At 32.2% G+C, this 16,761-nt stretch overlaps 1 protein-coding gene across 2 annotated transcripts; it reads left to right on the forward strand.

Moving 5' to 3' along the window:
- The first annotated feature begins 13,122 nt into the window (after nt 1–13,122).
- Nucleotides 13,123–16,604, forward strand: LOC116025318 (UDP-xylose transporter 3). Of its 2 annotated transcripts, none has more exons than XM_031266527.1 (8): nt 13,123–13,231; nt 13,658–13,814; nt 14,250–14,434; nt 14,814–14,881; nt 15,158–15,290; nt 15,458–15,619; nt 15,691–15,963; nt 16,135–16,604. In XM_031266527.1, exons 2-8 carry the CDS (start codon nt 13,694–13,696, stop codon nt 16,252–16,254), a joined length of 1,062 nt encoding a protein of 353 aa, XP_031122387.1. In that variant the 5' UTR covers nt 13,123–13,231; nt 13,658–13,693; the 3' UTR covers nt 16,255–16,604. The 2 variants fall into 2 exon arrangements, with proteins under 2 accessions (XP_031122387.1, XP_031122386.1); XM_031266526.1 differs by lacking the exon at nt 13,123–13,231 and adding an exon at nt 13,238–13,385.
- Nucleotides 16,605–16,761: the final 157 nt, after the last annotated feature.

The raw sequence follows: 16,761 nt of genomic DNA on the forward strand, positions 1-16,761 counted from the left end.
ATATATATATATATATATATATATATATATATATATATATATATATATATATATATAGCTACTGCCAGTAGGTAGTAGCCAAAATAATAATAATAAAAAAAATTTATAATATGGTTTTTATAATAACAAAACATATTATATATAATTTAAAAAAAAATTCCGGTTGAATCGGAATCAGAACCAGAACGAATCGCAGTCAACCCTAGGTAGGTCGTCGGTGGGCTCGACGCATGTTGCCGCAAGCGAGGGGAGGAGCAGTGGATTGTGGAGGGGCTGTGGTGATTTGGTCTAGTGAGCACTGGTCCGGCTGAAGGCATGGGGGAGGGGTAGCATGAGGCGTTAATTTTTGGGGTTTAATTAAAAATTTTGGGTTGACTTAAAAAGAAGATCCACATAAGCTAATTACCTGTACCATGTCATCATAGTAACCTGGTAACCTGTAAAAAATGCTAGATGAAAAAAATTAATGGTTTGTGTATCGAAATGGACGTTATGAAAGTTCAAGATGCGGCATGAATAATCCAATATAACTCATGGGCGGAATGACACTTTAGCCATTTTATTATTGTATATTAACCTCTTAACAAAAAAAAAAAAAAAAAACTCTAATTGAGATGGTATGAGTAATTAATCATTAACTTTTTTGGGTCAAATTTGAGGGATGTATAGTACATTATTTACAGAATTACATAAACTGTTTTTCATATAAATCTATGATTTTGTCAACCTTGCATAGTAAATACTTTTATAATTTTCTTTAAAATGGAATTTTGATGATTCGCTTTTTCTAAAAAAATAAGAAAATAAAATCAAGCATTTAAAGAGGTAAATATTGACGATTTAGTTCAATTTATAAAATACGGTTGTTGATTTGCTGTTACGTAGACTCACTTAGCAAGTACGCTCAATTAGGTGATTTTCAACAAAGGATTGGGTGACCAAATAAAACCAAAAACAAGAAGCCCCCTCACTTCCCAAATAGTTTCATTTTCATACTACCTCAAATCATCCCCGCGAAAAGCAAGCCACAATGAGAACATAGTTCAAATTCCTTCATTCATTTCCCCACGCGAGCATATATATATATGGGAGAATTTAGGTGCAAGGATAACTTCCCGTATGGTTTTGAGGTGATCAATACTCTTTAAAAAATATTCTAAATTAATGCAGCTTAAATTTCAAATTTGCGTACCTTAAGCTGAATTAACATAAATATGACTTTTTTTTAAAAAAAAATCGTATAAAAAATATTGGTTGTGTTTTGGAACTGAAAAAAAAAGTGTATCTTCAATTAAGGAAGCAAACTGTAAAAATGATTCACCTTAAAAAGGAAACTCACGCACCTAAAGGTTTAGATCGACGCACCTTAAGAAGAAAAACATCGCACCTAAAAGCCTTAGGCCGATGCACCTTAAGTTTCAACAGCTGACGCACTTTAAGCACACAAATCACACACTTTAACAAAGAAAATCACGCACCTAAAATTTTAGGCTTACGCACTTAAGTTTTCAACAATTGACGCACCTTAAACATACAACACAAAAACCACACACCTTAAGCACAAAAATCACGCACTTTAAGAACAAAAAACACGCACCTTAAATTTGACCTAAATACAAAAAGACCAAATTGTAACCGCATTTTTTAATCATAGTTAATCCTATACGTTGATTTATTCAAGATCAATGGCTCTCATCTCATCGCACAATCGCACCTGACACACCCAACCGCACGGGAACCCATTTGTGTTGTGTGTGTGTGTGTCTATATATGTGTGTGTGTGTGTGTGTGTGTATGTGCATATACATATATTTATACATATATGTATATATATATATATATATATATATATATATATATATATATATATATATGTGTATGTATATATATATATATATATATATATATATATATATATATATATATATATATATATATATATATATATATATATATATATATATATATATATATATATATATATATATATATATATATATATATATATATATATATATATATATATATATATATATATATATATATATATATATATATATATATATATATATATATATATATATATATATATATATATATATGTGTATGTATATGTATATTTATACATATATGTACATATATGTACATATATGTATATGTACATATATATATATATATATACATATACATATACATATATATATATATGTATGTATATGTATATTTATACATATATGTACATATATGTACATATATGTATATGTACATATATATGTACATATATATGTATATGTACATATAATTTTTGAGGAGCGTTTTTAAGTCCGAATGGCATTACTTTCCATTCAAAAAGTCCTAATGGACATGAAAAAGCTGTCCATTCTATGCTTTCTGGATGCATTCTAACTTGCCAAAATCCAGATTTTAAGTCAAATTTTGAAAACCAGTTTCTATTCTGTATTTTGTTAATTAAAGTATCTTTGTCAGGGATACAATACCCATCTTCATAAGTATTATCATTAAGTCTTCTGTAGTCAAATACCATTCTGGATTGACCACGTTTCTTTTCTGCTTCTTTCTGGACTATAAAAGCAGGAGTTCTGTGCCTAGAAGTTGATCTTGTTATAATGCCAAGTTTTAAAAGTTGGTCGATGTGCATTTTAAACTCATCTTGTTCCCAAGGTCCATATTTAAAGTTTTGGGATTTAATAGTTATATCTAGGTTAATGATTTCAAGTTTACATTCAGTCTTATTCTTTTCCCAGAATTTTACAGGATTTTCTCCTATAATTTCTATTTGTTCAAGTCTTTTAACCAAGTTTTCTAAGTCATTTTCCCTTAGTTCTTTTTTGAAATTAGTAGTTTCTACTAAGTGTAAGTTTAATTCTATTCCCTCAAGATTTTCTAGATGTTCTGGAAAATCTTGTAATTCTTCAGTGTTTATACAGTTACAATCTTTATTGTTATTGCATTTACAAGAGTCTAATATTTTAGTTTCAAAAATTTTAGCAGGGAAGTTTGAAATAATAGGAATCTGAAAACAATTCTTACTAAGAGTTAAGTAGTCTTTGTTAATGGTCATTTGGCCATTATTATAAAGTATAAAATCTAATCCCATAATTACAGGAACATTGTGATTTTTAAGTGTCCTTACCCAAAGTTTTGGCCAATAAAAAGATTCTGACCAAGTATTGCAGTTAGTTTGAAATTTGGCTTGTATATTTTTAAGTTGAGTATCTATAGATACTTGAATACCATCAAATTGGGTAGATTTGACAGGAGTAACTTTAACAGTTTTTTGTTTGATTGTTTCTGCTAAGATTCCGGAATCAATTGTTGAAGATGTGGCTCCAGTATCAACCAGTATTGGAACAAGTAAATCTGTTCCATGTATTGAAAGTTTGGATGGAATAATTACTTGAGTTATCCTTGTATTATTACATATTAAAGGTATATTGGTGTTACAAGTTTTTTCAGTTTGAGTATTAATTATGTTTTGTTCTTCAGTAGTTATCTTAGTGATTTTGAGATCAGTTTCAGTTATTACTTGTTTTCTTTTTTCTAAGAGTTCAAGTATTTTTTCAAGCTTTTCTTCAATTTTAACCATTTTGTTTTCTAAAGTAGTTACTTGGTTTTCCAAAGTTTTTATTTTTGGGTTTTCCCATTGAGTATTGTTAAGTATAGTATTATTTTCTGGGATAGGTATATTGAAGTTTTTTGTAATACAATTATTACAAATTTGTTTAAGACAAGTTTGGCATTTCCATCTTCTGTCGAAGGCTGGATACCATTTACAGATATGACAACAAATGTTGTCACTGCCTGACCTATGTTTCCAGGAATGTTTACATTCCATAGTTCCAATTATTTAGTCTATCCATAAGGATATTAAGTGAGTCTTCTTCTTCAGGAATTTCAACTTCTTTAGTTTCAAATCCTTCTAAAGAACATATACTCCAAATTTCTGAAGTATCTGAAATGTCTGATGTGATTTCAAGTATATCTTCATTAATAGTGTTTACTAAGTTTGCTTCTTCATTAAATAAGTTATTTATGTTTGGACAAACAGAGGATAAGTGTCCTGGTTTTTGACAAGCATAACAAGTTATTGTTTTCTTGTAGTTTTTGTTTGGATTGTACTTAGTAACATGCTTATCTTTATTAAGATAAGGTTTTTTAGCAGTTGATTTTCTTATATACTTTCTTTTAACATAGTTTCTTTTAGGTTTTGCAGGTTGTCTTCTGGGAGTTGGATCATCAGGATGTCTCCCATATTGTTGTGGAGTGTAGATATTTTTACAAAAACCTACATTCTTTTGTTTTAAGTCTCTTTGGATTTGTATATAAGTACATCTAGTTTTAAGTTCACTAATAACATGTTGAATTCTAGTTCCCATGTTATCAAAGAGTTCTTCTTTAGGTATTAAGTTCCAAGAATCATGGATTTCTTTTCCTAAAGGTCCAGGTAGTTTTGAAAAAAGTCTTTCTCCAAGGTCTTTAGAGAAATAGTTTCCAGAGGTACAAGCCAGTGATAAAAAGTCTATTAAGAAATCTACAACCTTATGCCAATCATACAATTGGATTTGTTCTAGATCTCTCATGGCTTCAGCTTGTCTTATAGTTAAGCCAGTGTTTGCTTCTCTTCTAGTGAGAAGTGTGTGTATTTGATAAGCAAAGTTGTGTATACTATTTCCTTGCATTGCTAATTCTGCAAGCTTATCAGGAAATTTTAGTTTAAAGGCTTCCCATGCTGCTCTAGCAGTTCCGCCTAAATAGTTTTCAGCTATTTTAATCATTTCTTCTCCGTCATTGACGTAAGGATGTTTAGATTCAAAGTCTCTTATTATAAGTGCAGTCCATTGTTCAATATAGTTATCAAAAAGTTGTGGATGAACCCTAGTTATATTAAGTATAGTTGGCTCATTACTGAGTATCTGTACTTCATGAGGCATTTGTTTTCCTAAAGTTCTTCTGTTTGGATTATTTTGGTCATAAATAGTTACAGCTCTTCTGGGAGGATGTCCCAAATTATAGCTCATTTGTTCAGGATTAGTTCTGGGATATGACGTAGTAGGATGTGATGAAGCAGTTGCCTCATTTTGTCTAGAGTTTATTGTTTCAATATCTGCAAAGTTTTTAACAGACATTGGTTCAGTTTCTGATTTTGTTTCTTCAACAAAATCTTTTTTGAATTGTTCAATATCCATAAGATATTGGTGAAGTATTTCTTTTTTTTTGCTGAATTTTGGTTTAGTTTTTCAATTATGTTTGTGTCCACTTTATTTTCCAGTTCTTCATTAAGTAAGTTCATTAAGTGTTCACTGTGTTTAATTTTTTGTTGAATTTGTTCTTCTGTTAAATCCATTAGTTTTCTTCTTCTAGATCTTTTTGATCAGAAGCTTCATAGTTTCCAAATCTTAGACATAGAGGTCCATTTTTTCCTTCTGAGTAAGATGTTATTTCAGTGGGTTTTAAAGTTTCGGTTTTAGTTACAAAAGTTTCAATCTTCCATTCTTCTCCAGCTAAAAGAGAAGATGAGATTGGTTTTGGTCCAAAGAATTTTATCCCTTTGGATTCAATAGTTTTGACAATACTGTTAATTTTAATTTTGTATCTAGGACAGACTTGGGTAGATAATTTTTCAATGAAAATTATGTCTACTGACAAGTTTGCTCCTTGAAAGTTTCCAAATCCTTTAGTTTGAATTTGAAAAAGGAATTTGTGAATGTCTTTTAAAGCAATAGTGTAATCAGGAAGTAAATAATGTACTCCTACATTATTATTCATGTCTACCTCAATTGCTCCAATCATTTGAGCTTGAGTTGAATCTTGAATTCTAGTATCTAAAGCAGTTATGAGTACTTTAGCTCCATACTCTTTTCTGATCAATCCTTTGATCACAACAGTTATCATTCCAAGATGAACGTAATTCATCTTTTTAAGTTTAAGTTGCTTAATACTCTCTTCAGTCATTAAGCTAAAAGTCTCTGCTCTTCCGTCTGGAATTTCGAGCATTTCTGATCTATGAGTTTTGATTAAACTAGAGTCATTCTGCATGAATCCAGTTCTATACAAAGTAGAAGGTCTCAAAGTATTAATGAAGTCATTTGACATTACCTCAGTATCTCTGTCAATATTAACAATTTGTTCTATGATCTGAGTATTTATACTCGGATTTGGTCTAAAAAGTCTTCCTACCCATGTGGAACTAGTAGTTTGGTCTAAAGTTGTGGTTCTTGAAGAACTTGGTTCTTCAGAAATAGTTCTTGAGGTTCCAGTAAAGGGCCTCATTTTTTATTTAGTTCTTCTTGATAATCTTTAAGATTATACATTAAGAAGTTTGTTTGTTTCTTTTTTGTAAGTTGCCTAGTTTCAGTTGACACTTTAATTTGTGAAAACTTTTGAGAAAGTTGGTCTATTGTTTTGTTTAAGTTATTTAACTCTTCTAACTCTTTTGGGGTCTGTTGTGGTTGTTTTCCTTTAAGTATTAAGTCTATTTTATCTATCATAGTATTCACTTGTAAAGTTAAGTTTTTTATTCTTTCTTCTATCTTATCAAAAGAAGTTTTTAAGTATTGAATATTGTTTTTTAAGTCTTCCATTAACAAGTAATAATAGAAATAATTTTTTCTATTCTTCTTACCATATAAGAATGGTATTGGAATTCTAAGAAGTGTTCTAAATAAAAGTCATCTGTGTAATCATCATAATCTTTTATGATAAAGTTGTATAGTTTTGAGAAGTTTCTATGATGATACAGCTGTGATTTAAGTTCTTTAATTGCTTCAGGATATCTTAAATTTAAGTGTTCTAGTTGTAATTCTGCTATCATTTCTTTTAAATTCATGCTAGTAGATAAAAGTTGACATAAGATTTACTGAAATTTTATACATCCAGTTGTGGTAGTTATACTCATGTAAACAAGCATAGTAATAGTCATCATGTGGTATGTTAGTGGTTATTTCTTTGTATATTTTAGTTTGAGCTCTGTGATAGTTAATGAGAAATTTTAATGTTTCCATTAACTCAAAGTAGTTTAAGTTTTCTAGCTGTAAAATTGTTATCATTTCTTTGTATAGCATTTTAGTGTATTATTTTTGAAAGAAGATTTTCAAATTCTTTCACAGTTTCTTTTGCCTGTGTATAGTAAAACAAAGTTTGTGTATAATAAGGATCCAATTCCTTATTTGGAACAAAGTCAAAGTTTTTCAAAACTTGTTTATGTTGTTTCATTTGTGAAGTAAAATATTTGTGATAAAGTTTCAAATTTGATTTTCTTTCAAAAAAGTTCATTTGAGAAACTTAATCTTCAGGAAAGTAGTAGGTTTTCATAACTAATGAGTTATTTTTGCAAAAAGTTTTTCAAAATAAGTTTTTTCTTTAAGTAAATGCTTGTAAGCATAATAACAATGTCTATCATAAAGATTTTTTTTACTAAAGTTTGGATTCTCTTCAACAAGAGGTCTGTATATTTTAAGTTGTCTTATAACGTCTCTGTATTGTCTTTTCATGACAATAAAAGTATCAAAATAAGTATATTCCATTAAAACTTTTGTCTCAGAAATCGTCTAAGCTCTGATACCAAGTAGGGGGGGGGGGGCTGGCTCCCGCAGGAGTGGAGTATGCCTCTAATAGAGGTTTATAAAGGGAAGTTTCAGTCTGTTTCTGGTCCACTGGAATAATTATTGTTATTCCAGTTTCCTTCAGTAAAGTTATCCCAATCATCTGTTTCATGATGATTATTATAAGTAGGAAAGTTTAAAATTTGGAGATTATTACCAAGATGATAAGTGGCGTTTACCTCATAAGGTCTAAGAAAACCTCTGAAGTTGGATATGTGATTTGAAGTAATAACAAAGTGAGATAACTCTTTGAGTTTAAGTTCCAGTTCGTGTTTTTCAAAAAGTTGACCAACAGACTCTTTAATTGAATCTAGAAATAAAGTTTCTTGAAAAGTTTGAAATTCTAGCTTTGAAAGTATTGTGTTTGAAATTTCAGTAGGAAAGATTTTGTCTAATCCTTCTTTGATTAAGTTATGATTTGGTACAATAATATTGTAGTCGAAATATGTTTCTGAGTTTTGGTCTAAGTAAAAAGTATGGATTTCATCAGTTTCCTGATGTATTTTTTCAGTTAAAAAGTTTTTAGTACTTCCAAAGTATTGTTGAATAAGTTTTTTATCCATGGTGATAAATAGTTTTTCAAGAAGTTTGAGTTTTAAGAAAACCTTCTGGTTTAAAGATTCTTCTTCTCTCTTGCATCACAGGTTGTTATACTAAGAGTTTTATTACTTGTTTAGATCTTTTTAGTTTATGTTTGTTCTTACTTTTATTGCTTTATTATCAGATTTGTTCTTTTTATTTTCACCTTATCATCCCTAACCTACTAACCAAAGGATCCCATGACCCTCCGTCTACAACCTTAACAACATCTAAGCATTCAAACTCAGGTTTTTCTTTTCCCCACCTGGGTACTTTTCTTACCTGACATACAAACTTAGACTACACAGGTTGCTTCGGCTCAAACAAGATTTACGTCTTTTAAATATGAACATTAAGAACAATAAAGCATAATAATAAGAACAAACACAAAGTAAAGAGATCTAAGTTAAGTAATATTACCTCTTAGTAGCAATCCGTTTTGCAAAGAGAATAAGAAAGTTTTTAGAAGTAGAGTATTTTTTGGAAAGGATTTTTCATTGCTCTGGTATTTTTCTTGTGTATCTTTACAAATGTACAAGCTTCTCCTTATATAGAGGGGAGAAGAAGAACCTAGAACCACCTTTACAGCTGTCTACAACTATCTACATTATTTACTTTCCGAAGATAAGATGTAATCTTATCTCATATCTTCGGTACAAGTGACAGAAAGATAAGGAATCTTATCTCCTTACCCTATAGTCAAAAAGTCTACAGCAAAAGTTGTACAGTTAAAGTAAAGTTGAAAGGGACAGGCCCCCTTATCTTGACCAAAGTAAAATAATGCTGTCTTCTCAAGATATATTCATATCTTCTGATTCGGAAGAAGACAAAGTTCTCGACAGTATTCTCTTGGTTCTTGACTCGAACCTTCTTCTATAGGAATTGACAAGTCTTGGGTTGGAGTGAGTAACATCAAAGGGAAAGAAGTGTCTGGCTGCAATGCTTGGATCACAGTAAATTTTCCCTTGAGAGTCTTCTCTGAGTATGTTTTTGTTTGCAAATTTAGACTTGGTCCAGTTGAAGTTTTCTGCAAGTATCTTGGCCCTAGCTTGGTCAAGTTGTTTTTCCAAAGTTTCTTCAAGTTTCAAAGCTTTAGGTTGTTGGTGTTCTACCTCAAAGCTTTTGTACTCATCATCAATCTTTTGGAAGTTAACTTCAACCAGATGATAAGAAGGTTTAGTTTCTTTGAAGTCAGGATAAAGAGAAGTAAAGTCCAGTCTAAATTTTTTGGGGAATTCCGGAATGATTGTTTCAAAAGTTTCTGCCAAAGTTTCTGGGAGAATTCCAGAGAATTCATGAAGTGGTGAAACATTGGCTGAACTAATCAACCCATGCTTTAAAAGTGTAATAAAGCTAACTGGATAATCCTGAAATCTAAAGGCTTTAAACTCAGGAATAAGAAGTCTTGCCCTTCTGATGGCAAATTCTAGTTTGCATAGACATTCAAAGTCTTCAGATTGTTGGTTTTCAGGGCAGTCTGAGAAAAGTAAAGAACAAGTTTTATAAGGGTTATAATTGAAATCCCATGAGACTGAGATTCCAGGAGTAGAAATGTTTGAATTAGCCAACTGGGCTAAACATTCTTGGAGTAAAGAAAAAGTTTTCAAAGAACATTCTCCAGGAGAGACTGGAGTCTTGATCAGTGAAGGCGAAGTAATGGATTTGAGAGAAGTAGATGGAGTTGGGATCTTTCCAAGTGAAGGAATCTCCTTTTCCTTAAGTTTCGAGGAAGTTTTCATTACTTCTGAAAAAGTATTCTCAAGTTTCTTTTTGGGAGTTTGAGGTTCAAACCTCTGAAGTTTCTTTGAGCTGGAAGCTCCAGTTTCTAAGTTCTTCAAAAGTTCTTGATCAGAGAACTGATCCAAGTGTTTTAGGTATTCTTTATACCTAAGTATCTGTTCAGAAACAACAAAGTCATTTCCAAACTTTTGAGTTAGCATAGCAGTAGCCTCCTCAATACTGTAATATCCTTTATACAAAGGATTTCCAGATTTTGGATCTTTCTTAAGTTCATCAAGTTCAATGATCATTTCCTCCCATGTCAAGTATAAACCAGCATTCCTGCCAGTATAAAGTGCATAACAAGTAAATGGTTTCTTGGTCTTATGCCTTTCAGAGACCAATAGTTGGATTAAGTAGTTTACGCAAGTAACCTTCCTTCCGGAAGATTGGGCTATAGTTGACAAGCTCCAAATATTGTCAACTAAGCATTGTTCTTCTTCAGTAAGTTTCTCACGAAGTGGAGTTTTGAATTGATTCCTTTCGGAAATAACAGCAAGTTCATATCTGTCCACCTTGAAAGTTTTCTCCATAGTAAAGTCTAGAAAAGTTCTGCAAAACTTAGACAAATTGTTAAAATAATCTATGGAGGATCATAAAGTTTGTAATCTAAAATGTTTCTGGAAAGGATATCAGCAAGTCTATTATCTTTTCCTTTAGTATGTTCCCATTTAATATGGAAACCTCTAGTTAGCACAAATTCTCTGAATTTGAGCCATCTGTTTGCTGTAAGTTTCCTTTCATTTTTAGTATCTGCAAACTTTACTATGGACTTGCAATCTGTCCTTATAGTAAAAAATTTTCTTGAAAGTATAAAAAGTGCAAATTTTTCTAGGACATAAATAATAGCAAGTAATTCATAATCCATAGAAGTTAAGTATCCTTTTTCTTTAAATACACCAGAAGTGTATCTGCAGAGTTTTTCAGTAGATTTAGGAGAGTATTCAGTTGGTTTCTTAATAAGTATTCCTCCCCATCCATCTTTACTTCCATCAGTTTGTACTATTAAGTAATCTGAATCTAATGGCAATGCCATAGGTTCAAGTTGTTGAATTTTTTCTTTTATTTGTTGAACAATCTTAATGTCTTGATCATTAAAGTTTCTATAACCTTTAGTTTGTGATTTGTTATAAAGTGGTGTAGTGAGTTTTGCAAGATCTTTAAAATAAGGTCTAGTATAATTTACTAATCCTAAAAAGGATTGTAATTGTTTTAAGTTTTCAAGTTTATCTGGAAATTCAAGTATCTTCCTAGAGATATGTGGTTGAAGTTTAATAGTACCTTCTCCTATCTCAGCCCCTAAAAAAGAAATATGGTTTTTGCAAAGTTCCATTTTCTTTTTAGAAACAATAAGTCCATATTTTTCAAAAATAGTAAAAATAGTATAAAGATGAGCTCTATGCTCTTCTTTAGTTTTTGAAAAAACAAGTATATCATCTATATAGATACAAGTAAAGTCATAACAGTCCTTAAAAAATTCATCCATCATTCTTTGAAATTTTTGAAGAGTGTTTCTTCAACAAAATCTTTTTTGAATTGTTCAATATCCATAAGATATTGGTGAAGTATTTAATGTACATATATATGTACATATATGTACATATATGTACATATATATGTTATATACATATATGTATGTAGATATATATGTATGTACATATATGTACATATATATATACATATATATCTACATACATATATGTATATAACATATATATGTACATATATGTACATATATATATACATATATATCTACATACATATATGTATATATACATATATATCTACATATATATATGTATATATACATATATGTACATATATATATATATATACATATATATCTACATATATATATATATATACATATATATATACACATATATATATACATATATATACATAAATACATATATATATATATATGTATATATATATATATATATAGGGATGGCAATGGGTCGGGTGTGGGTCGCGGAGGGTTACATCCATCACCCGACCCACCTTCTATTTTTTCCACCCACCCCCACCCCCACCAGATGCAGGTGCCCACTACGGATACACACCACTTATCATCTTATAATTTTTTTTTCAAAAATTAATATTTAAATTACTTACACATAATAAAATAAAAAAATTCATTAATTATACTAAAACAAAAAACAATAAAAATATCTAATTATAATAACTAAATTGTTAATTTTTAAAACTAAACTTAGTAGATTAAATATAAAAATAGTAAAAAGTTATCAAAAGTTATAGAAACTTTTATAATAAACTACATACTAGTACTTATGTTACTATATTATATATATACATACACACATGGTGGGTCGGGTGGGGTTTTAGGCGGGTTTTGTACATAGAACCGGAATCCAACCTGACCCACCGCGGGTTTACTTTTTAAAGATCCACCCCGATCCACCATCCACTATCACCCAAAAAAACGCGACCCATGCGGGGGGGATTCGGGTGGATATTCATGGGGCGGATTGAAATTGCTATCCATGTATATACACACACACACACACACACACACAAAGAATCTCCCAAGTGAAAGATGGGGTGAGATTTGAACCGTTGATCTAATCTAGATTAGTGGTTCAAATCAAGAAAAATTATTTAAAAAACGCAATTCTTGCCAACTTGTATGCAAATGATCAACTGTCTCAAATTAAACTAGAAAAATGATGGACCTTAAGCTATAAAACTCCCAATTTTAAGTCATAAAACAACGCACCTTAAGTTTTAAACTGATGCACCTTAAACTAGAAATTGACACATTTAAGTATTAAACATACGGACCTTAAGTTATAAAACTACGCACAAAGTGTTGAACTTATACAAATTACCATAATGTCACCGCATTTTTTAAAAAGTTTTTTTCAATCTAGACAGTTGATTTTAGATCAAGAGCTGAGATTAAACTTCCATCTTTTACATGCAACCTATTACCGTATATGATCATATATATATATATATATATATATATATATATAAAATTCTACATCCAATATAATTTAGATTCTTACCAATTTACAAATTATTATACAAAAATCAAAATTTATTAGTATACACCCTCAAGCAATATTACTAATTTCTTCATTAAAAAAAAAAGAACAAAACAAAGTGAGACCTGTTTATTCCATTGAGCTTATGATATTTTTCACATTACCATTTTTATTCCATAAAAAATTGCTAAATCTGATAGCTGCATATCATTAATTTCTCAAGGATCCTATGTCCTACAGGTTCTATACTATGTTTCTCTTTCTTTCTCTATGTATACACAGAAATATGTGTATATATACATGCATGTTTGTGCTCACATACACATAATATATGATATAATATCTGGAGTTGGACCTGAAGTAGCAGATCTAGGGTTTTCACGGAGCAGAACTGGTGTGAATTTGATTTTGTTTATTTTTATTTTTATTTTTGCAATGAAGTGGTAATTGCATTCGCGTATTATGTATTGTAATTGCGGTGTTATTCGTGTTTTTTTGTGTTTTTTTCCCCGTTAAGTGTTCATTTTCCCGGAGCTAAGCTGGTTTAGTGTGGTGCAGAGTTTTGGTTCTTACGTGATTGAGAGTGAAATATTACGGTGGTTTGAATTGCGTGATTGATGTGGGAGTGGCGGAGTTGTGATGCGTGTGTGTGTGTGTGATCTGTAGGTTTTGAGACTGGAGATTGGAAAAGTGGGTGCGAAAATGAGCGAAGGCCAGCGGTTTCAGCTGGGGACAATTGGGGCACTCAGCTTGTCGGTGGTATCTTCTGTCTCTATTGTGATTTGCAACAAGGCCCTTATCAGCACCCTTGGTTTCACATTTGGTGAGTTTCTTGTATTTGCCACTTTATGATGAATGCAATAGTTTTGTTTTTGACTAGTAAATAGTTCTTGGCTTCTTGCCAATCATTATATGAGAATGGATATGTAGATATTTCTGCCACAAAGCTTGTTATTTTTGTTTTATTTTGTTTCATCATAAGTTGGTTGTTTTTGCTTGAAACTTGCTTCATTTGATTTTATGTATGTCGCCTTCTGGTGTGTTTTCAGAAATAAATTGGAGGCATTAAAATAATGGTTTGATTCAGAAATGTGATAGTTCTGACATTTTTAATTTGAGGATCGTGGAATCCCATTTTCTTGGGGGATCTTGTGTTTTAGATAAATTTCAAATGATCAGCCAGAAAAGAGCTTAGAATGGTTAAAATTAACTTAAATTTGCCCAAGTTTTCTCCTAATATCTTATCTTATTTTCTCAGCTACAACTTTGACGAGTTGGCATCTTCTGGTTACATTTTGTTCCCTTCATGTGGCATTATGGATGAAATTGTTTGAGCACAAGCCTTTTGATCCACGAGCTGTCATGGGGTTTGGAATACTGAATGGGACGTCCATTGGCCTTCTCAATCTAAGTCTGGGGTTCAATTCTGTTGGCTTTTATCAGGTAAATTATTTCTTCTTTATTTCTGTCTTGCTAGAATGGTTTCATATTTCAACAGTTTACTGAATTGCATAGGTACTAGATTTCAAAACGTCTAGGAATGGTGTTACTAGCAATCACATGCTATTTCAGAGAGTCTAGTTCTTTTCTCTCTGGAAAGATATGACTGAGTGGTTGCTTTATTTTCTTGCGAGCAATGGCTTTATTTTGATTCATGTATCCTTAGTTTTCCTTAATGATTTTTTAAGCTCCCCACCCCCATTAGGTGTATACTAGCCCTTCATTTCTGCCATGGTAATGCATTTAGACTTGAGTTTTGTTTTTTGTTTTTATTTAAAATGTAGTTTGTCTGACTTATTCCTCACATGGATTAACATTGTAGATGACAAAATTGGCAATCATCCCTTGTACAGTTCTTCTGGAGACTCTATTCTTCAGGAAAAAGTTCAGGTGGAGTCTTTTATTAATATATTTTCTTTATTTTATTTTGGCACATCAAATTAGGGGTGGGGGTAGGGTTATTGGGACTCAACCCTAGGTCTACTACTACTTGGAAAGGAGTGCAGCTTACCATTAAGCTAAACCCTAAACCGCTATATTTTTTCTTTATAGAATCACGTATGCATTTTATGAAATTGCTTGTATATACTTGGACACATCTGATCTAATCTTTTGTTCTTCAGTAGTAAGCTAGCCTGTTAATACTTTCTGGACCATGATTTGCAGTAGGAAGGTCCAGGTTGCACTGGTTGTCCTTCTCTTTGGTGTTGGAATTGCAACAGTGACTGATCTACAGCTCAACTTGCTGGGTTCTATTTTATCTCTGCTTGCAATTGTTACGACGTGCATTGCACAGATTGTATCCTCAGGAGGAATGGCTTTCATTTAATTTGCTTGTTTTTTGCATCCCTGATATTTCTCTATCTAGCATATGATATTTTGCAGAAATTAGAAGTTGAGTCGTTCATCTTAAATGTCCTTTTGTTTCCTGCGTCTTATTTGGGTATCTTAACCCATCTCGCCCAGATGACTAATACCATCCAGAAGAAGTTCAAGGTTTCATCTACACAGCTTCTGTATCAATCTTGCCCATATCAAGCAATTACACTGTTCGTAACTGGACCCTTTTTAGATGGACTTTTGACAAATAAAAATGTATTTGCTTTCAACTACACACCGAAAGTACTGGTGAGGATTAATTCATTCTCCCTTGTTTGTTAATTACTGCAAAACCCATTAACTCTTAGCTTTCATGGCAGGCATTCATTGTTCTATCATGCTTAATATCAGTTTCTGTGAACTTCAGTACTTTTCTTGTAATTGGCAAGACATCTCCTGTCACCTACCAAGTCTTAGGACATCTGAAAACTTGCCTTGTTTTAGCCTTTGGATATGTTCTCCTTCGTGACCCTTTCAGCTGGCGAAACATTCTAGGGATCTTTATTGCAGTGGTTGGAATGATACTCTATTCATATTATTGCACAATTGAGAACCAGCAAAAGTCTAGTGAAGCTTCAGTGCAGGTGTCTCAGGTACTTAACTATTTGCATTTTACTCCATCCATCATATAGCTAGTGTGTTTCCAACATATAACAAGTATCCAATTAGGTAGGGTTTTGGTGTATGGAACTGCTATTCCATGCATTCACCACCTCCGGGTTCTGTAGTGTAAAACTGACTGTGATAATCATGTGCAATTGAAGGCTAAGGAAAGTGAATCCGATCCCCTGATAAGTGCCGAAAAAGGAGGTGGTCATTTAGTGGAGAGTGGTATCGCTAAATCATCCCCTGGGTGGAATTCAAACAAAGACTTGCAGGCCTAAAGCCGCTTCAAATTATTATTCATTGGGTTGCCCTCCTCATTCAGAGTTGGAAACTGTTACGACGGTGATGAAGATGTTGCTGCCATGGTTTCCTTTAGCCAGAGAGTTGACATATGGTGGGCATTCAGGGGAAAATTACTTTCTATTTTGCAGTCATTAGAGCTAAAGAATATGTCGACACAGAGCAAGTTTTGTTATCTAATCTAAAAGATATGTTCGAGTATGCAAAATATATTCCCCACATCTGTTGTCCCGGGAACAGATATATTAGTATAACAAAACACAGATTTTGTCTTGAGTCACTTTGTTCATACGAATTGAAGTGAATAAGGATGTTGGTATTGGTTTAATTGTCCTATTCCCCCCCCCCCCCCCCCCCCCCCCCCCCCCCCCCCCCCCCCCCCCCCCCCCCCCCCCCCCCCCCCCCCCCCCCCCCCCCCCCCCCCCCCCCCCCCCCCCCCCCCCCCCCCCCCCCCCCCCCCCCCCCCCCCCCCCCCCCCCCCCCCC

This window comes from Ipomoea triloba, chromosome 7 (genome assembly GCF_003576645.1).
Source record: "Ipomoea triloba cultivar NCNSP0323 chromosome 7, ASM357664v1".
Taxonomy (NCBI): domain Eukaryota; kingdom Viridiplantae; phylum Streptophyta; class Magnoliopsida; order Solanales; family Convolvulaceae; genus Ipomoea; species Ipomoea triloba.

Bases quoted from the DNA above. Each gene is read 5' to 3' on its own strand.
- LOC116025318 (XM_031266527.1), top strand. From the start codon at position 13,694: ATGAGCGAAGGCCAGCGGTTTCAGCTGGGGACAATTGGGGCACTCAGC. The intron at 15,291-15,457 runs GTATCCTCAGGA...CATCTCGCCCAG, and splicing joins CGACGTGCATTGCACAGATT to ATGACTAATACCATCCAGAA. The intron at 15,964-16,134 runs GTACTTAACTAT...GTGCAATTGAAG, and splicing joins CTTCAGTGCAGGTGTCTCAG to GCTAAGGAAAGTGAATCCGA.